Consider the following 25087-nt stretch of genomic DNA (forward strand, 5'->3'; position numbering starts at 1 on the left):
GTAGAAAAACCTCATCTTAGGGTTTGGTATGTCATTGATGAAAATTGATTAGCCTTCCTCCCTTTCTTCTGTAACCCTCACATCTTCATCAAGTGAAACCTTTCCTACCATTAGTTTCATTCCTATGTTGTTGAATCCTATTACTATATAGATGACTTAGTGATTTTGTAAGGTCTTTCTAGCAACATGTATTTTTCATGTACTCTACTCAATCCAAGTCTCACCCAATCTTCCTAAAAGAATTCAAGAATGTATATTTCATGATGTAATGTGGTGTTCACTAGATGTCTACATTCCTTCTTTAGTCTTCCATTATCAAGGAATGTACATACTACTTCATAAATTTTATCTTCTACCTATTTCAAGATTTTTTTTCTTTAAGTATACGCTCACATATTCAATGAGTAGCAGATATGTAAGTAGCGAAGATAGTGTTGTGGTCTGGTTCACTATGTCTCCTCATAGTGAGGTAACCGCATAATCAAGTTCCTTGAATTCTATATTGATAACTAGCTCAATCTTATGAATACTTTGTTCCATGATGTCTTTTGTTCCTTGTGTAACTGATTACTTTCTTCTCACTTTCATCTTCACACCTTTAGGTTACTTTTTTCCTTGATAACTAGGCTTTTCATGAATTTTTCTCAGCTAAAGAATTAAGTTTTGCAAAGTGGTAAATGGCTTTTAGCTAGCTTATTCACAACTTTTACTCAATAATGTTAGGTTAACATCGAATTGAAAATGATAAACAAGATACTTACCTACTTATTTACCTTGCATTTAATGTCAATAACTCGTACAAAAACTATCATAATCCTTACAAACTCATGGCATGTCATAGGTTGCTTTTGCTTTTCTAGTAAATCTATTGTGTCACCAATGCATTCTTTACCAATTTTAAATAGGGAACCAATGTATGATTACTTATTTTTGCACACAACTCATTTTAAGCTTAGATTATCTTAGTTCATCTTAGAGGTCTCACCCTCAACCGGTGAGCTCCCAATTTCTTCGGACTTGACCACTTCAACCTCGTCGGCCTTTTTTGCCCATACTTTGTTGAAGTCTTTTCTGACTTCCTCTATGTACAAGATTTCTTCAACCTTTCCTCTAATGTTCAAATTCTTCCCTTGGAATCCTCTTCTTGATCTACAATTTCTAGTAAGATGGCCTATCTTACCATAGTATTAATAGGTCATACATGTTCCTCTCCATGGTCCTAAATGATTTCTTTGACTAGTTTTTTATTTGCAGTACTCTTCAGTATGTCCTTTGTTATCATAGGTTGAACATACCAATGTGGTGAACTTATTCTTCTAGTCAAGACTGGAATTTCTCTAAGACTATGAGATTGACCTTATCCTGGATATGTAAACCTTAGCCTTGTGTCCATACTTGTTACACAAGTAACAGTTGTAGGTATAGGATTAATTACTAAGAGGAGGGTGTGAATCAGTAATCATCAACTTTAACAACCCTTCAACAACTTTAATATTGTTTATTGATAAGATTTAGTTCTTCCTATAACACTGTTATTAGTTAACTACATAAACATTCACACAAATCAGTAAAAGTAAACACACAATAGTAACGCCAATATTTATCTCATGGAAGCTCAATTTTTGTGAAAACCATGGTGTGAGAACAGTGTTCACAAATATTGCACTCTTCTAGAATATGCTCTTTTAAGAGCTTGTCTGGTTAAGGGTTACAAAATGATGTCAAGTGTACCTTGTTAAAGAATTTTCTCTAGAGCTATTAGGATTTTTACTCTATTAGAAGTAACCTTGCTAAAGGATTTCAACACTCTAATCTAAAAATGCTACCCTGCTAAAGTTTTTAAAATAGACTGATTAGGGGCACCCTTTCAAGGGATATCAATGGTTACAATGGTAATAAAGTAACAATAAAAAATGATATGTACTTTGCATTGTCTTTCTATATCATATCCTTTAAATCTTGTCAACACAATAGTATACCATTAATTGTCCTCTTTTTCAACTTTGATTGCAACCCATTCACTATTGCATTAGTCTAATAGTTCTATCTAGAGCCTCTTCTCTTCTTCCCTTTTTATAAGCCACGATACCAAACTTGTCTTCTTTCCCTTAAGTGTATCACAAATCATGAAAACAATAACCTATATGTGATGATCACAATATCATCTTTTCAAGTAGAAACTTGTCAAACAATCTGCTTCACCTTAACCTAATGTTGATAATTGACTTTCCATCTATTCTAATTAGATACTCACTATTTTGGTAATCCCTCAAGTCTTTGAGGGTTCAATAAGTCATTCCATCACTAAAACTACATCCATTATTTATTCCAACTATTGCCTGATAAGTCTCCTTTTACTATTCTTTCTATGCACCCTTATCATCTTCATTATATAATATACTTTCTAAAGTTATGGTACCAAGTTAAAATAATATGTGAAACATTTTGACATAAATGAGAAATAGTATAATTGATGAACATGCAATCCATAGGTTCCTTTCTTCATCAACAACTTGTAAATTAGTTATGCCAACAACCCCTTAAATATTTTCTCATTAGAATGAGATATGCACTCTCAAGGAGAGTGACAATACCGGTGGCATGTATTGCAATGCAAGGTATTCTATATTGTAGGTGCAACCATTATGTGCCAATATACACTGAAAGTATGACCTATTTAGGTAGGTTTCTTAGGCTTCTCACCTTTAGACAATGTTTTCCTTTGTCCTTTCTTGGTTTGCTTATTTCTTTTAGATGACTCACCTCTTTCAATCTTTTTGTCACCTCCATAGCCAAGACCGGTTGTACTCTTGGTCTTCCTCTAAGCCTTGATTTCTTATATATCTTCATAGATTTGTTGTTAAACTTTTTTCAACTTCTTGTTCATATCAATAGTGCTTCTTAGTTCCTCCTTCAGTATTTGAATCTTCTCATCCTTTTGCCTGACATTTTCTTTAGTCATTCTCTTGGATTTCAGTGCTTACCTTAGTACATTTTTAGTTTTATCTAGTGCCTGTGCAATGTTACCTTTCTCATTATGTGTTGGCTTAGCTTTATGATGTATCTTCTAGTTCTTGTTATAGCTTTGAGACAGATTTTCTTAACTTCTTGTTGTTAATCATGAGGTCAAAGATTGTTTCTTCAAATCTGTCTATATTGTTGTGCTCTTTCTATTTTCTCAATGATTTCATGGATCTCACGAAGTTGCTTCATGAGTTTCTTTCTCTTTGCTAGTGATTCTCTTAGATTTTTCTTTAGATATTCAATAGTGTCAAGATCTTCCTCATATTACTTCAGGTACTTCATGTCTTCTACCTGATCTTCCCTCAAGCTATCAGGATTATCGTTCATAGGATTTTAGTTATGATACCATTTGTTGGTCCCAACTGGTACTGAGAGGGAGGTGAAGCAATACAAACTCTAAAATTAGTTAACCTCCTAACAATTCCAAATAAGCTAAACAACAACCACTTAATTGATAACACAATAATCAATGCAAGTAAAATAGAAGCATGAAAACTTGCACACAAAAGCATTCATGAATAAACACACAAATTTGCAAGTGGAAACCCTTGATGATAGGATGAAAACCACAATGGGGATAATGTACCCCCTAGCCTTTTATTGCAGTTAAAAGGTTGTCTAGTTAAGAGCTACAACTTGTTCCTTCTGAGAGCACATCCAATTACGAATGTTTACAAACTATTAGGATTACAATCAACCTGCTAAAGCTACCTTGTTAAAGGACTTTAGCACTCCGTCTAAGAGGCACCTTGTTAAAGGATCTTAGCACTCCTTCTAAGAGGAACGTTTTTAGAGGATTTACAATGTGTTTACTGTTGAAACATGCCTTTTTAAGAGCTTACACAATGATTACAGTGGTTAGAAATAAATCAAAATATTGACCTAAAATAAGTGCCACATGTTGCCTAATAGATCTCCAATGTATATTAAGAAGAAATCTTGATCTTCTCTTTCCTTGTAGATGCTCTCTATAATGTCTCCTACATCACCTTGTTCCTTTTCCACTTTGCCCTATTTGCAGTGCACCAAATTGTGTTGGCTTATTGTTCACCTTTCCTCTTGCATAGTAACACTTAATATTTTTCCTCTCTTTTGTTTTCACTTCTCATGTTTTTGTGCACACTCCATACGCACCTCTTAATGAATTTTTCAGACATTACATCTTCTTTATTCTTGGGTGTCAAAATCCTAAAAACAAAATCCTACTCAAAAGCAATGAATTAAAATTTTGAAAGTTAGTTATGGCATCTACTATTCTATGGCATGTGAAAGATAAAGCGCCCCACCCAAAGTTAGTAGTCCAAAATATCCTAGAAATTGAAATGATTAAAATTTTAAAAATTGAGCATAAAATATGAAACCTTATAACTTGTTGTACTAGGTAATTGTGGTGTTTCATCAAATAATCGTGTTGTTTTCTCCAATGATACTTATATTTTCTCAAGTAATTACAATTTGTCGTAACAAATTATGATATTTAATTAAATAATTGTGGTGTTTCTTCATTGTAGCTATGGCATTAGGAAAGAGATTGTGTCATTTGGCAAGTGTTGCAATGCTCAGTCTATAACCATTAGAAATCATAGAAATCATATTCAAAAATAGATGCATAGATGATTGTACAGTTTGGCTTGGAAAATTCAAACATGATTCATTAAACCTAAAAATTTGTAGTGAGATGAGAAAACACATAGATTTTAGATTTCTTTTTATCTTCTCCACCAAACCCATGCCACAAGCTAAAAATGAGGATAAGTAACCAAAATTCTACCTCGAAATTGAAAATTGACTAAAATTTGGAAAATTCAGCATAAAATATGAAAACCTTATACCTTGTTTTATTAGGTAGTTATGGTATTTTATCAAGAAATTGTAACATTTCACTAATTAATTGCAATATTTTGTCAAGTTGCTCAAGTGTTTTGTCAAATAGTTGCAATATTTCATCAAATAATAGTGATGTGAAGTAAGTGATTGTGGTGTTTCATTAAATTATTGTGGCATTTGTCATGCAATTGTGGTGAATGATAGGTGAGTGTGGCATTTGGAAAGGGATTGTGGCTTTTGGTTTGCACTCATTTTCTTAAAAAGCAAAAAATGGAAAACTAAAGAAAATGAGTATATGATTGGACAATTGTGACTAGAAATTTCTTAGTTGGAGTAAAATATTGGAGATTGCATTAAAAGAATTTATATATACAAAAACTCAAAAAAAAAACTTCAAGATCAAAATAATAAATGTTTGTTCACATCGTGTTCACCAAATATAAGGAGGTAAAATCAAAAAATCAACAAAACCTACAAAGAGATAAAGGTATCTAACCAAAAAAAATCTTAGCCTAAGTCTTACATTATACTCCTACAAGAGAGAGACTAAAACAAATCAATGAACTTGCATAATTCATAAAATAATCCAAATAAACCAATGCACATCATATCACCATTTTCCACTTTTTGTTCCTCTCCTTTTTGTCTAATATCTAGCTCTCAAATTTACTTTGAATATGATGACACAAGTTCAAGAAATGTGGTTCTAAAAAATATTGAAGAATGAACTCCATTTTATAGATTTCAAGATCTGAATTGTCAATTTAGATTAAGAGGCACTAATTGATGATGGATAACTAGAATTTATTGAAACTTAAGTGATTATGCAGGTTCCTTGGACTGATTGACAGATGATTAGTTGAATGACAAATTTAATTGATGAGTTAACTTTGTTGATTGGCAAATGACTATTTGCATGACAAAATACTACATATATAAGTAAATTGATGACTTCGAAGGTTGATTTTATTAAAGAGTAAAATTGTTAGTCAATAGGACTTATGGAGGTGACTAGAAGAATAAATTAACATTAAATCATTTTACAAATATATTTAATTGCACATGAGAAAGAATAAATAAATAAAACATTTTATTTTATTTTTAGAAGACTTTGTTGACTTTGGAGAAATGAAACAATTAAGTAAATTCAATATTCATATATAGTAAATTAAATAATTAAAATAATTATTTAACTGTAGTGAAAAGAACAAGAAAGTTCCATTTAATTAAATAATTATTATTATTTGACTAAAATTGAAAAAGGAAACAAGTTAAATGATTAAAATTATTTAAATAATATTTAGAAGAATATTAAGTCATTGAATTAATTCAAATCAAAAGGAAACATAAATTTTGAATTTGGAGTTGAAGAAAGATAGATATTAATTAAAATTATTTAATTATTAAGATAAAAGTTCATCGAACGTTGCTTGCAAATGCAAGAACATTTTTAGGTATCTACAATTAAGTAAATTCAATATTCATATATAGTAAATTAAATAATTAAAATAATTATTTAACTGTAGTGAAAAGAACAAGAAAGTTCCATTTAATTAAATAATTATTATTATTTGACTAAAATTGAAAAAGGAAACAAGTTAAATGATTAAAATTATTTAAATAATATTTAGAAGAATATTAAGTCATTGAATTAATTAAAATCAAAAGGAAACATAAATTTTGAATTTGGAGTTGAAGAAAGATAGATATTAATTAAAATTATTTAATTATTAAGATAAAAGTTCATAGAATGTTGCTTGCAAATGCAAGAACATTTTTAGGTATCTACATCTAATATAAGCTCATAAACTTATTGAAAATGTCAAATAACTAAGAGGGAGTGAATCGATTATTCATAAACAACTTCTACGACTTTTGCTTAATTGATAAGCATATAAACCATCCAAATAATTAAGGTTGATAAAAGCATGAAAGCACAACATCATCAAAATAATGAGCACTATAATTTACATGGAAACCCAAATTGGGAAACCCCACCAAACCTAAAACTAGGGTATACTTAAGAAACCTTTACAACACTTTACCACAAGACATAAATACAAGTCACGCTTAAGATACATACCCCACATACCACATTTACCAAAAGATTAAGAAATTGATGAAACTGATCCAAATCATGATATCAAAGCCATCTAATGAACTCCAAGAATATCCAAGTAGCAAAAACACATAGAACACTCAAGTGCAACAACCAACAAGTACCAACAAAAAACCCAACCAAATACATTCGCCAAAACACACAAATCTACCATAAGATGTATTCAATAGTATAAACAAGTATGCTTAATGTCATTCACCAAAATATGCATATACAAAAAAAATCTACAACCATAACGAAAACCTTGATATCATAGTGGCAATTATAATAGCTAATTGACATTGCCAAACAACTAACTAAAACCTCTAAACAACCAACCAATACCACCAAACAATTCGTATGGAGGTTTTGACATCAATGACAAAAAAATGTCGACAACATCTTAAAAATCCTAACAAAATTTTCTTGCTATTATCTATTTTTAATCATTCTTCCTTGTCTACATAAGAGTGGTCTAGAGAAAGGACAAGTAAATAAGAAAATTTAAGATCATGAGTATAATGTAGCTAAGAGTGTCAATAGGGTGGAAGTTGTTGTCCCAACCAAAAACACAAGTTGCATTTATGCCCACGTTCATCAGTTAGCACCTGTGTTCACGAGAATTATGGCTAGGGAAATATGGAGGCACCAAGCAAAAAGTATAACAATTGATGTCTGAAGTCCTAACAAGAATTTGGTGGTACCAAACCGAAATTTGCAACCTGCGTCTAAAATAGTAATATAGAATTAGAGAACAACATAGAATTGTGATGACCTTCCTTCCTCATTCCATTGTGTACTGATCGATCTCTCAATCTCTTGATATCATGCTTCAAGATTGGACCAAGTTTACAAGGATCACAAAAAACATACATGCTTCAAGATTGGACCAAGTTTACAAGGATCACAAAAACATACCTTATAAAGTGCATACGATTTGTAATGTCCTTTTTCCGACACAGAAGAAACTTTAAAAACCAACTTCTTTAAATATTAAAAAGTGATTTTATTGGGACTTAAAGCAACATTTTTAATATTAAAAGAGGTTTAAAATGTGACAAAAGAAGAAGACGAAAAGACATAAATTGGGAATGTGAAGAGTCACTCGATTGTGCTAAAAAGAAGAATGAAGAGCTCATTTCAAGTTGTTTGGACTATGTTTTGATTTCTGATGGAGAGATTTGGGAAGCTTCTAGTTTTTTTATTCAAAATTCTGATGACAAAAATCTCCACGATGGATTAGATAGTAATCAAGTTCATCTCTTGAGGTGGATTAGTGACGACGTTCACATGTGTTTCAAGTTCATTTCTTGTTATCCAATTTGGTTGTAGCTTGTGTATTTACTGTTGGATATTGTTTTGTACTGTTGAAGATTGAAAAGCAATAATATTTCTAATCTTATTTTTATATGATCATTTTTTTCAAAAATTCTGTTACATTTTGAGAATTTTTAGAAAAACATCTATTGGAGATTTTAAGTTGGCTCTACAGCCATCGTGTGAGATTTCATGAGCCACCAAAGCACACTAGTACCGAACTAATAAGAATTAAAATATGTTTCAAAATGACAGTTTTGCATTGATTTGTTATTTGAAACAATAAAGACAATATATTTTAAATTATTATTTTGGGTAATTGCTAGAGGACGAATTTACCATAAATGGCTCTTATTTAATATAGAGAAAAGTTTGATTCATTATTATTGTTTTTAATAGCATGCTTATGAAGAAATATTTCATAAAAGGCAATAACAGGCTATTGACTCATCACCAAAGTATGTATTTGCAAAGTATCGTCTGCCATAATGGTTTTCTTTGATTTATTGAGAGATAATATAAAGATTTGGCTGAAATAAGAGTTTGTGGACAGCAGCCAAAGTGTTTAATATATACATTTAATATAGATTGGTTCAAACAACAGTCAATGCAGTTACTCTGAATGTTTGCCAGAAAACAAGCAAAAGTAGAACGTATATGTCGGGATTCAAAGAAAACAATGTTATGACTTCATTATTAATACATTAAAGACATGGTTGTGCCCACTGGATGAATACGTATGTTCTCACTGTTGCATAAATATTCTGAGTTTGATATCCATTGTAAGAGTTTATTTCTGGGGTGTTTGATATCAAAGGGTTAATGGGATTATGTATCTAGCAGACAAAGACTTGTTTTTAGTTATTACAGTCTAGATTCTGAAAGCACCTACTCACAAATCAATGATTTTTAAAGAATATTAAATCATTCATGATCTGTTGGAAGTAGAAATTCTAAAGTTGTGTACAAATTTAGATTATTTTAGCTGTTATCACGGGGGTGGCATCTTACAACATGAGGAAACATACATCAGAAATTATATAACTCAGAAAATACAGACACAAGGAAAATTCGAAAAGCAAGGTATTCTCAAAAGAATTTAATCACAGTTAAGAGACTTACATAAAGAAGAGAAAATCGGCAACGGGTTGTGTATCATTGGATTGCAATTGGGATCCATGAAAATTGCGGATGGTGTTCTTTCAAAGTTGGAAGAAGTGGTTTCGTGTCTATTTAGAATAGATCAATCAAATTTGAGGCTATTCAATTGGGCTTTATAGCCCTCAATGGTTGCATTAGTCCAGCACAGGTTAATCGAGCATCCGAATGTGAGACTAACAATTGCTTCCTATTATAGTGAAATAAGACAGATAACAGCTCATGTTACACTTACAATGACAACATCTTCAAAAAATATCCTTTCAATTGATTGTGGACAGTTTATTTGTTTGACATGACATAAGGGCCCTACCTTTAGTAAGGGGGCTAAGACCTAGGATCTTGTTGAAAAAGCTAAAGAGTTTATCATTATTTTGGATCTCAGTTGTGAAAGAATGATTCTACAAGTATTCAGGAAGCATCATCCAGACAATATGAGGGCTTGCATAAAAACTGTCATATCCTTAGTCTTAGATGAGGATGGTGACATATGTAAGCAATTAAAATCAGATTTGTTAAATTTTTTGAAAGGAAAACGTAGGATTCACCTATAGCATGTGGACTCACAAAGAATTTGATTGAACATAAGATTGATAAGTTCAAGGAGTACACAACTGATAATGAGCTAATTTTAGTAGGCACACAGGTTGCGGGATCTCCAAAAATTATCAAGAACCAAATGAAAAAATAACAATTTTGTTTCACATACTTGGTCACTTGATCACATGTCTGGGAACAACTAATGGTAAAGGATATGCAAACCTCTTATTTGTGTCTAGTTTTTAAGGTGTGTCACCAAATAAATTTTCATTTTAGTTGCAGCATTTTAATTCTTTTTAATCCTGATTCTGAACTCCCAATATTTTCAAACGTCCAGCCAGTTTTTTGGCTGTTTCAAAACATACGATCTAAATAAGTTTGTTATATTTTTGTAGTGCAATTTCCTGCAACTAATTATACACTATTCTTTGCAATGCACTGCAGCTGGAAGGTCCTAAGGCCACCAATTGTATCCATTTCATGTTGCATGGTTTTCTCCTTGAAGCTACGGGAGGAAGAGACCTATGCAATTTCACTATAGATGTTAGCAATGCAATACATGTGAATATTAAGGATGGAAAATCCTCCTATTTTGAAATTTCACGAATGAACTTCAAGAGATTAAACAAACCAATGATATTGCAATATATTTAGAAAGGCGTGAGTAATGAATAAGCTTCCTGAATGGAGCAACTCAACTCATGTTTTCTAGGTCAAGTCAGAATAACATCACACTTATAGCCAAATAAACATTTGATTCAGATTATTGCTATCATGTTTGGCTCTTAGTTTCTGTTTTCCTTTCTAAGGACTCCGGCTTTTCCTTTGGCACAGGTTGTATCCTTACATATGGCTTCCGAGTCAATGTCTCCCCTCGTAAAGCAGCCACATACCTATCTTCAGTATTTTCCTTCCTTTGCAGCTCACCAAGAAATTCTGCAAGCCTGTCTTTGTTAACTTCACCCATCATCTGGCCAAGCAATCAAAAGAAAGCCCAGGCTTTTAAAAGCTTAATGTGTAGAACATCGAAACATAGGGGAAAAAACATCAAGTAGCCATTCCAAAAATGATAACTAATGCAGCAATTAGAATGTAAATAGAAAGACTAAAGGGTATATTGATAGGATAGGAAGCATTATAATGTATGGTTAAGTAAAAAGTGAAACAGAATTCTTAATATTACAATTTGAGCATTGATCTAAATACTGCCAATTTCCCAACTTCAAAATTCTTTCAGTGCCAATGGCAGGAAACCTGGATGAGTATAACAGAAATGGCATTTTGAAATAACAGAACAAAATTGTAAAACATATCATTCATTTAGACCTCATGGAAATATCCTCGCTAAAATATATAATGGAGTCTAATAAAACATCATAGTTATCAAGAGTGGATTAATGAAGGGATTCCCGGTATCTACTATTTACGAAGTTCAGAACCAAAAAAGAAAATCCACACAGAACGTCACCATAACTTGTCTTAGTGATTATTTTACAGGTGAACAGCTATAGACATATCATCAGGATTCACAACATATACACTCGAACTAAAACCAGGTGAAAAGAAACAGAAAGAAAATATTGGCAAAATCCTTAATCTAGAAACTAGGGGTTACAAATTGTCATCAAAAGACATTGAAGAACCATCAAGTCAAAGGGAAACACAGCTCAAACACTTTATAAGCTTCAAAAGTCTTTCAGACAACTAAATCAGCAGTAGAAACTCTAGATGTCACTGAGAATAATGTCAAGATACATCAAGAGTGAAAAGCAAGAAGATTACTCTGTGATGGAAGATTCAGTTGAATTGTGAAGTCACACTAAAAAAAGAATATTATTTTGGAAAAGAAACTGCATCTCAAAAAACAATATAAATAAGAATTATATTTATTTGCTGCTTGTTTGGTTAGAAAGACAAGTCATAAGAAAGAAAATCTCTTAAAAACTAGTTCAATGGGAAAAATATTAAGTTGCGCAGCATGGATACAGATACCATGTCTGATACCAATGATCCCCAATATGGGAACAAATGGAAACAACATTCATAAAATGCACAATATAATCTCACAAATTTCTAAGTCATTAGAGGATATTTCCATTGCTTTAAAAGCAGTATAGTCACATAGTTGCAAAATAAATAATTATGAGTTGATTTGTAGATTTTCGTTGCTGTAAAAGCAATGTACACATAATTGCAGCATAATAATTATAAATCGATTTTGCAATTTATAATATACCAAAAAAGTATACAAACCAGGACTTTTAATTAAATACAATAGTGTCAATTAAATCTAAATTAAAATACAATAAATAAAACTTAACTATAAATTAAAACTACATATATCTAAAATATTAATATTTGAAATTTAAGTATAAAGCACAAAATAAACAATAATAATCTGGACTTAAAAATAAATATTCACTTTCACATCTAATTTGTTGTTAATTAAAATTAAGAACTCACAGCTATGCTGCTAATGTACTTGAAAATAATGTAAACCGTCATACCATTTTCCTATGTCGGCATACCCATGCCCATTCCTGTACCAGAACAGGCAACTTAGATGATACTATTAAACTACTCTCTTGGCTCGAAAGGGAACATGACAGACACCCTTCCTGACTGTCATCTCATAGGAATCTCTACTGAGTTTGGCAGGGACAACAATATCCAACAGAATATTTACAATGTCAATCTTCTGCTTGATCGAAGACTATTTACATGGGATAAAAGCTTTAAAGAATCTTAATAAGGTTGTGCACACCCATGATTCTGCCATGGTGCAATGGAAAAGAATATGTTGATGATATCCTTCAAACCACTCAAATCTGAATTCGTGAGGCCATGTATTGGGTCAGTTGATATAGGTGGGACTCCAACTAATCAGCATGATGAAACCAACAAAAGTCTCAAGTCTTATAAGACTTTGTTCGCCTCTGAGGGTAGCAACAATAAAGTTGAAGAAGCAAGACTTTGAAGCAGTAGAATTGTTGTTTTTTAAGGATCACTGCAAATGTACTAATCACTGCCATAATATTTGGTATGTGTGTTCCAAATGGCAATGGCCTCTTATTTATAATGAGAAAAGGATACAAAGAGACATGTCCATGGGACATATCTATTCGTTCATTTGATAATTAATATAATAAACATATACTCATTGTTATATATATATATATATATAATCTCATATATAATTATATATAGATTTATCTGACAGAAGCTACCAAATGTCAACACTCCCTCTTAGCTACGGAGGATAAACACACGTATTACCTCAAAGTAATATCAAGTTAGCAAGATTAAGGATATCTTTGATAAGAAGATATCCATTATTTTGATATCAAGAGTATTGGTCTCCCAGAATATAAACATATGATATTCACCATATACTAAATAAGGTTTGATATCACATCTGATACCATAAGTATTGGTCTCCCAAAATACATGGCATTCACCAATTACTCGTAAGTGTTTGATTGCACATCTGATATCATGAGTATTGCTTTCCAAAATACCAATGATATTCACCAAATACTCTGTGTAACAGCCTTCTAGAATTTAGAGATACAAGATATTTACCAAATACTATGAGTAATGGCCTTCCAGAACATCAAGTTGCATGATATTCACCAAGTACTCTATGAGTAATGGCCTTCCAGAACATCAAGACGTGTGATATTTACCAAGTACTCTATGTAATGACCTTCCAGAATATCAATATGCATAACATTCTCCATGTACTCAGAAATTGTTTATAAGGTATGTGCACACACACTCTCCTAATGCTTACCATATAAACATCCACCATGCAAATTATAATCTATCATGATCTACATAGACATCGTAAGATATCCACCATAATAGAAAAATAAGTAATTATAGGATCGTCACCTTTCAATAAATTCTACAAAAAAAGTGATATCATTTGGAAGTTGTCACTTACTCATGATGTAAACAAGAGGATGTAAAAGTTTATGGATCTTTGATAGAGAGAATAGATATATTGAACTCGTCTTTCCTAGTATATTATAATTGAGTTATGATTATAAATTTGATTCTTATAAATCTTAGTATAAATAAAACTCGTCTGTTGATTACCTTTGAATTGTTTGTGTACAATAAACAGATGTATCTAATAACATAAACAAGATTAGAGATTTCGTTGGAGAATACCATATATATATATATATATATGCAAATTGCCGCTGGAGATACTATATTCCACTTGTATTGATATGTGTCTCAGCAGCAAGATTACTTATATAAATATGAGTCTAAGTCCTCGTAGGGACATGACTCACATAGGGTCATGTCCCTACATGGACTGACTAATCTCCAAACTATCGTTTGTTTATATGGAATATATATATATCATGCCCAATACATACAATTTTGATATTATTTAAGAGATCAATATATTACATCATATATATATATAAACATATTAAGTATATGAAATAATATCAAAAATACATATTATATATGTGTGTGTGTGTGTGTGTGTGTGTGTGTGTGTGTACATAATGTACTTCACTTCTACTGAAGCTACACTTTAACACTACCTCTTAGCGAGGGAGAAGTGAAACAAAAGTTTCCCAAATTCTCTTGATATGTGCACAAGTATCATCTTCAATGATATCTATCAGGAGAATAGGTTATCTGATTTACAATACTTAAATACATGCTCTAGAGTAGTTCATTAGATAACTGAAATCACAATGTCATGAACTCTATCATGACAAGTATTATGATCATTGGCACGTCGAGACAACTTAATGAAGTCTGATCATAATACATTCGTCATCAAGACTTCCGGTTATTTGGAATAACAACACAATCTAGTCAAGATAACAGGTCTACCACTTGTAAGATCATCACCTTACAATGGTTACCTTCTGTTTATGTGTCAATGAAAGGTCATCACCTTTCATTACATATCTGATGCAACCATAAGATAGTGGCATTATAATCAATAATGAATATACATAAATTAAAGAAAAACTGAAACCTAATTTCAGTGTTTACAAATATAATTTAATCATACCAAACTTGCCTCTAAAATATTCCAATTTGGGTTTGGAAAGACGTTTAGTAAGTACATCAATTGTCTGTTCATTTGTGCTTATGTATTCCAGCTTGAGAACATTTTGATCTACCATGTCTCTAATATAATGATCGGGATTTTATTATGCTTAGATCAATTGTGAAAAACTGGGTCCACTGAAAGCTTAATGCAACTTTGATTAACAGTGGATGACTGTAGGCTTCAAGGGCTTTTTGAACAATCCGACCAGCACTTTTCTTAACCATACTACTTCTCTAGCTCCCATGGAAGATGCTATGTATTTTGCTTGAGTAGAACTTAAGGGAACTAGTGATTGTTTTCTACTATGCCAAGAGATCATTGTTGACCCAAGACTGAAACATCCTGCAGTACTCCTATGATCAATAGAGCTGCCTGCCCAATCAAAATCTGAATATCGATGAAGATTAATTTCAACTTGAGCATATTTGAGGCCCATACCAATTGTACCACATAAGTATTGTAAAATTTGCTTGGCTGCCATGAGATGTATCTTCTTCGGCTCGCACATGAATTGTCTTAAGGCATTAATTGCATAATAGATATCAGAGCAAGTGTTTACCAAGTACATCAATGATCCAATAATTTGTCAGTAGTAAGTAGGATCAATAGGTTCAGATTCAAATCCGACATTCTTCAATTTATGTAGAATTGCTTCCATAGGAGTAGTTATAGGTTTGCAATCCATCATCCCAAACTTAGTCAGAATGTCAACAGTGTATTTTCCTTGATTTAGAAAGATGTAGTTCTTCTTTTGTTAGACTTCTACACCTAAAAAATAATGAAGAAGCCCTAGATCTTTCATGTCAAATTCTGTTGTCAGTTCCTGTTTGCATTTGCTATAAGATGTTCTCCACCAGTTATTAGTAAATCATCAACATATAGTACAAAAATAATCATCACCTTCAACTATTTTGAAATATATATTAGGATCAATTTCATTTTTGGAATATCCTAAGTTTGAGAGGTAGGTGTCTATCCTTTCATACCATGCCCTGGGAGCTTGTTTAAGACCATACAGTATTTTCTTCAGTTTACATACATAAGAATTTTTGTCATGAGTGATAAAGCCTTCAAATTGTTTGATGTATTCTTCTTCTTCAATTTCACCGTTAGGAATGTAGTTTTAACATCCATTTGGTGTATCTTCCACCCTTTGGATGCTGCAACAGCTATGATGGTTCTGACAAAAGTGTAACTAGTGACTGGAGCAAAAGTTTCTTCATAATCTATTCTTTTGTGAAAATTCGCAAGCTACAAATGTGGCTTTGTATTTTTCAATGCTACCATCTGATGCATACTTGATTTTGAATAGCCATTTAGAAGAGACAATTGATTTATCTTTAGGGTTGGGTACAACATCCCACACATCATTTTTTAGTATGGACTGATATTCTTCAATCATTGCATCTTTTCAAGGTTAGCATGATAATGCTTCAACATTTGTAGGCTATGTTTTGATGAGTTCAAAGAGTGGTGCTACATAGCATAAATGGTTCCTTGTTCTCTTGTTTTCTCTGACTACTTCATCAAGTCCTATATGATTTTCTTCTATCATTTTTCTTGCCCAAAGTGGTCTCTTTTATTGTTAGAATTTTCAGTATCCTCTAAACGTGGACTAGGAGGTGCAAGACTTCCAGTATCAATCTCCTTCTCATTCTCTACTGGAGGATTCTCATCTACTCCAGTAGTAGGTTCTGAGTATGATTCATCAATGTTCTTGGAGAGGTTAAAAGCAATGTCTTCTTCAAATTTTACATCCCTGCTGATTTCAATAGTTATTTGTCCAGGGAGGTAAATCTTGTAACCTTTGGATAATTCACTATATTTGATAAATATGCCCTTCTTTCTTGATGGTTCTAGTTTAGTTCTCTTTTCTTTAGCAATGTGAATATATTCAGGGCACCCAAATATTCTTACGTGACTTAGATCTAGTTTGTTGCCAGTAAATACTCCTTCAGAAATTGTATTTTCCAATATTGAGTGAGGACATCTATTTTGGATATAAACTGCAGTGTTAGAAGCTTCATCACAGAAGGTGTGAAGGTTTTGATCATGCATCATAGCTCTAGCTGATTCAATAATAGATCTGTTTTTCCTTTCTGCGACTCCATTTTGTTGAGGATTAAATGGTATAGAAAACTCCCTCTTAATCCCAACAAAGATGCAAAAATCTTTAAAAGTTTCTAAAATGTATTCACCCCCATTATCTGATCTTAGGGTTTTGATTTTCTGTTCAGATTGGTTTTCAACTAGTGCTTTAAATTCTTTGAATTTGGATAACACTATGGTTGATTCTTTAAGTTTAAGGAAGTAAATTCAAGTTTTCCAAGAATGGTTATCTATAAACATTACATAGTAGAGACATCTCCTTAGGAAAGGTACAGACATTGGACCACATAAGTCAGTATGAATGAGTTCAAATATAGATTAGATTTGTGTTCACTTTTGGGGAAGGACCCTTTTGTGTTTTTACCTAGGGTGCATACTTTGCAAATACCAGAATGATCAAGTTTTAAACTAGGTAACCCTGTTACTATTTTTTTTATAGATGATAAAGCATGAAAATGAAGATGCCCTAGTTTTCTATGCCAAATTTCATTAGTGTCTGAGATTTCATGATTTAGAGCTAGACTTTGATGGTTACAAAGTTTGTACAGACTTCCATCTCTAAATCTGATCAATATAGCTTTCTTAATGTTGGAGTTCTTTGGCCAGGCTAGTACTTTATCTTCTTGGAATGTGATTCAATACCCTTAGTTTGCAAGGCCAAAGATGGAGACCAAATTTCGTTCTATACCAAGTACAAACAAAACATTCTTTAGTTGAAGAGTGATACCTGAATTTAGTTGAATTGAACACGATCCAATACCTTTTACCAAGTGTGTAGAATTATTCCCACTAGTCACTTCTTCAGAGGAGTATCCTTCAAAGCTTTCGAATTTATTTCTAAAGCTTGTGATATGACGAGATGCTCGACTGTCTATTATTCATGTATTTTTGTTGGAGTTTAGTTCACTTGAGAGTGCTAAGTAGAATGCAAAAGTTTTCATCCTTTTCATCTTTGACTTCTGCTAGAGTTGCTTGAATTTTCTTCTCTTCCGAACAAGTTACGAGTATGGCCAAATTTGTCACATTTGAAGCATTATTACTTTTGACCAATCTCTTTTCTTGTATGTTTTGTTAAATTTCTTTCTTTTTCGTTTGAATTTACCTTTCTTTCCTTTAATGTCGATATTGACTTGGAGAGCTTGAATCTCTCCCTCTTGATTTAATCTGATTCCTCTTGATTTTTAATCTTGACTCTTCATGAGTACATTCGTTTTTAACTTATTCAAATTTAAGAAGTTCAAGTCGAGAACTTAGTCCACAAATAAAAGTTTCCCAAGATGAAGGTAGTCATTTTAGTACTATAATGCAAAGTTCTTGTCATTTACTTGACTTCCAATAGTTGCAAGTTGATCTTTTAACTTTGAGATTCCTAGAAAATAAGATGTAATCCTTTCTCCATTGATCATTTTGATGTATGGTAGATCTTGCTTCAATGTTAACAATCTACTAGTGTTATTAATTTCAAAAGTATTCTTAATAGCTAAGTTGCACAGGTACCTCCCCCCCCCTCCGGACCAGGTACCGGTTCGAACTGGTTCGTGGTTCTGGTCCGGTTCGACTTGGGTTCGTTTTTGGAGGCCTAGTTCGATCTGGTTTGAACCAGGGTTCGAACCCAAGAGAACCACATATAAAATTTCGGACCAGGGTTCGAACCCAGGAGAACCACATATAAATTTTCCACATTACAGCATGTTTTAATTTAATTTATGTTGATACATCTTGGGTCTGGGTTGGTAGGCATTACAATGCCACAGTTTTTTAGTGTTGAGTAATCCCTAGCTATAAAACACTTTCTATTTGAATCAAAATGCTACTAAATTTGAGACACCCACAAGAGAAGATGCTCAACATGTGGTGACCACCATGACCAATTTCGAGGAATTTCAAGGCCTATTTGAGTAGCAATATGAATTTTTCAAACACTAAACAATAAACAACGTTTTATTGGGAAATGTTGCCCTGCAGAAGAAAGTTACGGTCACATGAATATGGTCAGGTGGGGCAGCTACTTACCACATTGTCTATCACTGTTTGGCTGATTATTTCTCCTCTAGGTATATTAAAAATTGTATTAAAGAATATTGAATCTGGGACATCAGACTGTGTTATCCAAAGGCCTCCATGAATGGTCTTTTTCCAGTTTACTGTTGTTGATCAGTGCTTGGGAGATTGTGCCCAAAGAGATTGAAGAATATTCAGCTGGTCAAAGGGATTTACCTTATGCAAGCTAGATCTAATTAGTTTTTAACCACGTTCAATCGATTATGTTAATCATAATAAGAGTTTGGTAAATAAATTTATGAAAAGAAGAAATTTTTATTAAAACTTACTGTTGATCTGCATAAACTAATCAGATACAGTTATGAATTTTTTAAATGAAAGGGAAGAGATCTAGTCGCTAGGGGTTCCAATGATCGTTGTGGTTTGCTACTATATTGTTTATGCTGTTTTAAAGTTTTTTGTTGTTCAAATGTGTTTATGCTACTATGCTACATTCTAATTCTAACTCATGCTTTGTAAAGATGTGTATATATATATATATATATATATATATATATATATTTTTTTTTTTTTTTTTTTTTTTTTAAATTTTACATGTTTTTGTACTAACGAACCCAAACGAACCCAAACCCCTTTTCAAAATTTTGTCGAACCAGCGAACCGGTTCTCAAACCCGAACCCGGAACCAAACCGCGAACCGGCAACTTAGCTTAATAGTGGAAAACATCTCATAAATTGTTTTAAGGCTTGATATAGATGGGAGGATGTGATCTTTGACAGAATCTATAACGATCTTCATAGCTTTATTGTGTTGTCTTTTCCAGGTTGTTTCGTCTAGATAATTCTCTGCCATAGATTTATCTTCCTCTATGTATCCTTCTAATTCCATTACTCGTATTTTCCATGATGCAAAGTTGGAGGCTCCTTCAAGTCTGTCTTCCAGTCTTAGGTGCTTCACCATCGTTTTAGATTGAAGATGTTTTAATAGATTTAAATCTGTTATAAGACGGACTGAATTTCTCTATCAGTGTGGCTCTGATACCATGTAAAAGCTTATGGATCTCTGATAGAGAGAACAGATATATTGAACTTGTCTTTCCTGATATATTATAATTGAGTTCTGATTATAAATTTCATTCTTATTAATCTCAGTATAACTGAAACTTGTCTAGTGATTACCTTTGAACTGTTCATGTACAGTAAACTGATGTATCTAATTACATAAACAAGATTGCAGATTTCGCTGGAGAATACTATCTATATAAGAATTCAGATTGCCGCTGGAGATACTATATTTCCACGTGTATTAATGTGTATCTCAGCAGCAAGATTACTCAGATTTATATGAGTCTCAGTCCACATAGGGACATGTCCCTACGTGGCCCTACGTGGAGTGACTAATCTCCAAACTATCGTTTGTTTATATGGAATATATATATATCATGCCCGATACATACGATTTTGATGTTATTTAAGAGATCAATATATTACATCATTTATATATATATTTGATAAATTGCTGAGGTATATATAAGCATATTAAGTAGATAAAATAATATCAGAAATACATTGAACTGATAACTTATATATATGTACTTAGTGTACTTCACTTCTACTGAAGCTACACTTTAACAGAGGTAGGCGAACAGATAACTAGTTGGACATACGAACAATTAGTTTCAAGAAAAATGACTAACATAAGAACAACAATTCCCCTTGAATACTAAAACAGAAACTAGAGCTCCCTTTTCAAATCTCCCTTTTCAGAGCAAGAAAAAGATCCCCTTGTAATACATCACAAATCAGTTTCTGAAAGATGCCTTAGACAAAAGACCAAAAGTCACTATAATTCTTCAGCTGAAGCATTTCCATTTGCATATATCTCTTTGTTTGTTCTTTGTATCTTTATTTTGTGACAAGGTGAGCATTATTAGTTTCACTGTCGAATCATGGAAGGTCATGGATTACCATTAGCACATACATCACAGAGGACAATTAGATCATCATTTTCATCATTTGGCAAATCATAAATATATACAATGAAGTTATGAACAATTCCGATTTTCAGTATTACATTTAAGGAGAGATTGAGGACCTTCAAAAGAACATACTTTGTAAAGCTTAACTGATGTATCATTATTGTACTAATGTCATGTCCCTTTCCATCAAGTGAGCTCTAGAACAACACTTAAGCCTATGCCTCACCCCGATAGGCCTAAGGCTCTTGCAAGGGGTGTAATTAGGTGTGGTAACATATCTTATTAGTTAATTCCACCTAATGTTTTAATGTTTTATTTTCCCTCAACGTGTCTGCGGTGTTTGTCATTGACAACGAGAGAGACTCTTGGGTGTCTTGTATCCATGTTGGCAGCCACGTTTGACATTCCCAGTCCACGGTGTAGAGGTAACACTCGGGCCATTACGCGCATGTTGGGCTTTTGGTAACGTTCGTTCATGGAGGCAAGTGTGAGGAAGGGAGTTTAGAGCAAGTGCGAGAGAGATTATAAGGCATTGTGAATTCTAAGAAAATAATATGCAAGGTAACAAGTTTTAGAAGGGACAAAACCCCATTTCTCTCATTCAAGAATAGGATGTAGCCCCTGTTTGTGCTTCTTTGCTTATTCCAAATTGATGCTTATTGATTGACAAGGAGACTTTCATGCAGGTTGGAGGACGATGGAAGTAAACTGCACATTTCAGTTGGCTCGTTGTCGGCATCATTCAATTGCCCAAGTGACAACACGACTTAGCAATTTTCAACTACAGGAGAATCAACGAGAAAGTTGTGATACTGGTTTTCTAGCCACTGCTAACAATCCATCTGCACCATACACTATAGGAAGTTCATTGGTAGCTTTCTTGACCTATAGGATTGGCAACGTCTCAAGATACCTTCATACCCTTGCCTAAGTCTATAGCATGCACATGGAATATCTTCCAGTATTATGTCACGGGTATTTCTATGCTCTCATTTTTCCCAAGTTTTAGTACAGAAGTGTTGCAATATAATTTCCTTACTGGTATTTGATATGTTTGTGTTATGCATATTTGAATTTCAGTTAGCAAGACTGAATATTGATATTCTTAATACTTTGTTCTTTGTATTACAACCAACATTGAATGAATGAATTTAAGACCATCTTGGACAATAACAGAACTCCATTAATCAATATGTAGTAGCAACTAAATTTTGGTGCTTGAGAATCATTCCTAAATTAGCATCTTCATCAACATACAGATTAGCTCGGGTATAGCTCATTACAATGGTATCAGAGCAACAAACCTTCTACCTTGTGGATTTCTTTTCTTGAATGCGGCAGTACAATAGAGAACCGCGTGGAATTTGGAAACATTCACAACGTCCCAAGGGCAAAACAGCTATAGAGATCATTGGAGTACATTCAATGGCTAAAAGAGTTCCAGATGCAGGAGAAGAGGCAGACAGAGAAGCAAGAGAGGCTTAAGGGCTCTGAGAGATGGACAAAATCAGGTTGCTATTGTTCTACAACAACCACACAAGCCATACAGTAGATGAATACCAGGCCCAGAAGACCCCAAAGCCATCACAGTATAGGTGGGTGTGTGTAGTTGGATCACCACGTGGCAGAGAGACACTCACTCAAACTGCAAACAAGCCTTTAACGTCGATTTTTGTTGAACAGCATGATGAGGTTATTAATATAGGAGTTGTAGGAGATATACCCGAAGATGTCATGGCTATACATGTTGAATGGGACTCATTTCCAGACAATGTTAAGGCGGTTTTAAGCTTTGTCCAATAATGAAACCAGCGAAGGGAGCTGATGAAAGCTAGACAAGACAAGAGGCCACGGACTCCTAATAAAGATTTAATACATGCTAGGAACAAACTCTCATTACCAGTATTTGATGGTACCAGGAAGACTACAGCCAGGGCCTAGATACAAAAATTAGATAGTTTTCTCACACTTAAACCCATGTCATACCAATGCAATCAAGTTTGCTACCATGCATCTAGATGGGGTGGCACCATGGGTTGGTAAACCCAAGATCATGGTATGATTAGTTCATATGATAAGTTTAACAATAAACTGATTAGCAGATTTGACATGAAGAACATAGAGGTTTATTACAAGGAATTAGCTCAGCTCAAACATAGTGGATCCTTAGATACTTACATCAATGAATTTCACAGGATATTTATCATGGTCCCTGACATGACTGAAAACAGAAAGGTAATGTTGTTCATGGAAGGATTGAGTGGGAGATTCAAGGGATTCGTCAAGGTGCTGAAATTGAGCACCCTACACGATGTAATCAAAATGGCACTTGATTTGGATAGCTCGTCTTTAGTGGTTCCACCTTCCAAAAAGCCATTCAAGGGATCCAAAACCAATCTAAAACCATTAAATCAGAGTAAGGATGACCCACCCAAAACCAATTTTGAGTCAAGAAAAGAGCTAAGGAGAAATTTATGTTTTACATGCAAAGATATACCATTGACCATGACCAAAAACAAATTGAATTCAAGAAGGAAGAGCAAAAGATCATTCTCAAGGCTATGATAGATAGAGGTCCCAGGATTGTTTCAGCTCATAGAATGGAATCCATCTTGAGAAATAAGGATACAAAATGGGCAGCACATTGTTTCATTTTTACAAAGTTGGTTTCAGACTCACATTGATGTCCAGGCAATATTAAACAGGCACAACGTGGTCTTTGGTGATATTCCCCCTAGTATACCTTCTAATCGTGAGTTTGAGCATGTGATAGAGTTGGAAGGTGTCAATGCTGTTATCACGACACCCTACCGACATCCAAGACACTACAAGGAGAAGATAGAGCAGATCATTTGAGATTTACTAGACATGGGGCACATAAGGCCGAGTTCTAGTCTATTTGCTTCATCTGTGGTGTTGATCAAGAAGGATGGGACTCTACGTATGTGCATAGATTACAAGGCCTTGAATAAGAGGACCATTAAGAACAGGTACCCTATACCCTATTTTGATGAGCTTTTGGATGAACTACATGGAGCTGTCTACTTTTTGAAGATTTGCCTCCGTTTTGGGTACCATCAAATTAATGTTCGTGGGGAGGATGTGCATAAGATGGCTTTTAGATGTAACTATGTGTTACATCCCAATTTTTGACCTAATTTAAAATATTCATATAGTCGTTAAAGTTCACATGAAGTCAGTTGACAGTTAAATTTGTTATAATCCTGCAAAATGGTAAGATGGTTAGTCGTTATAATTTCATGTGAAGATAACATGCTAGTTGATTATTTAACATGAATTCATGGAATTGAAAAGGTGGTTAGCCATTATGATTATTTATGATTAATAACTTGTTATGATAAAATGATTTAACTACGGATAATTTTCTTGTAGGAAGCATGTCGAAAGGGTGGAAGCATTGTCAGAAAAGAATTGAGCAAAAGAGCATCACCATCACTGAGCAAATGGGTATGAATCATGAATCACTATAGTTGAGGACCTAGCGACTTGAACATCAAGATACAATCAATGGAAAAGCATGAACTATTAAATAAACAATTTAAAACATTAATTAACTTAATTAAAATATAATGCGTGCCTCAAAGGTTTTGATTGATCTTTCACTATGTTATTATAATATATACTTATGTACGTACACAGATATAAAATAAAGTGACACCATAATATTATTTTCTTTATAATAAAATGATGCCACTTCACAAATATATCTACATGCATGTAGATAGATATAAACCATAATTGCTTCCAATTTATAACCTTCAAATCTTTTTTCGTCTTTTTATACTTTTTCTTACTTGAAACCAATTGAAAACACTTGGCACATTTATTTGGCGTCCAAGAGCCAAGATATTTTTTTTATGATACGGCTTCTTGGAAGCCAAGGAGACACATTACCTTTTTATTTATTAAGTCGAGAGAGGCGGA

The 25087-nt window shown here is 33.1% G+C and overlaps 1 protein-coding gene across 1 annotated transcript in view; it reads right to left on the bottom strand.

The window, feature by feature from the left end:
* Window positions 1-10585: 10585 nt before the first annotated feature.
* The window catches only part of LOC149578441 (centrosomal protein), a 70438-nt gene continuing 55936 nt past the window's right edge, over window positions 10586-25087 (bottom strand). Inside the window, exon 2 of the mRNA XM_089829117.1 lies at window positions 10586-10934. Within this exon, the coding sequence (XP_089685243.1) occupies window positions 10737-10934 (198 nt within the window). The 3' untranslated portion in view covers window positions 10586-10736. The remainder of the gene's footprint in view (window positions 10935-25087) is intronic.

This window comes from Cupressus sempervirens, chromosome 1, assembly GCF_028749045.1.
Source record: "Cupressus sempervirens isolate cs-2001-9-10 chromosome 1, ASM2874904v1, whole genome shotgun sequence".
Taxonomy (NCBI): Eukaryota; Viridiplantae; Streptophyta; class Pinopsida; order Cupressales; family Cupressaceae; genus Cupressus; species Cupressus sempervirens.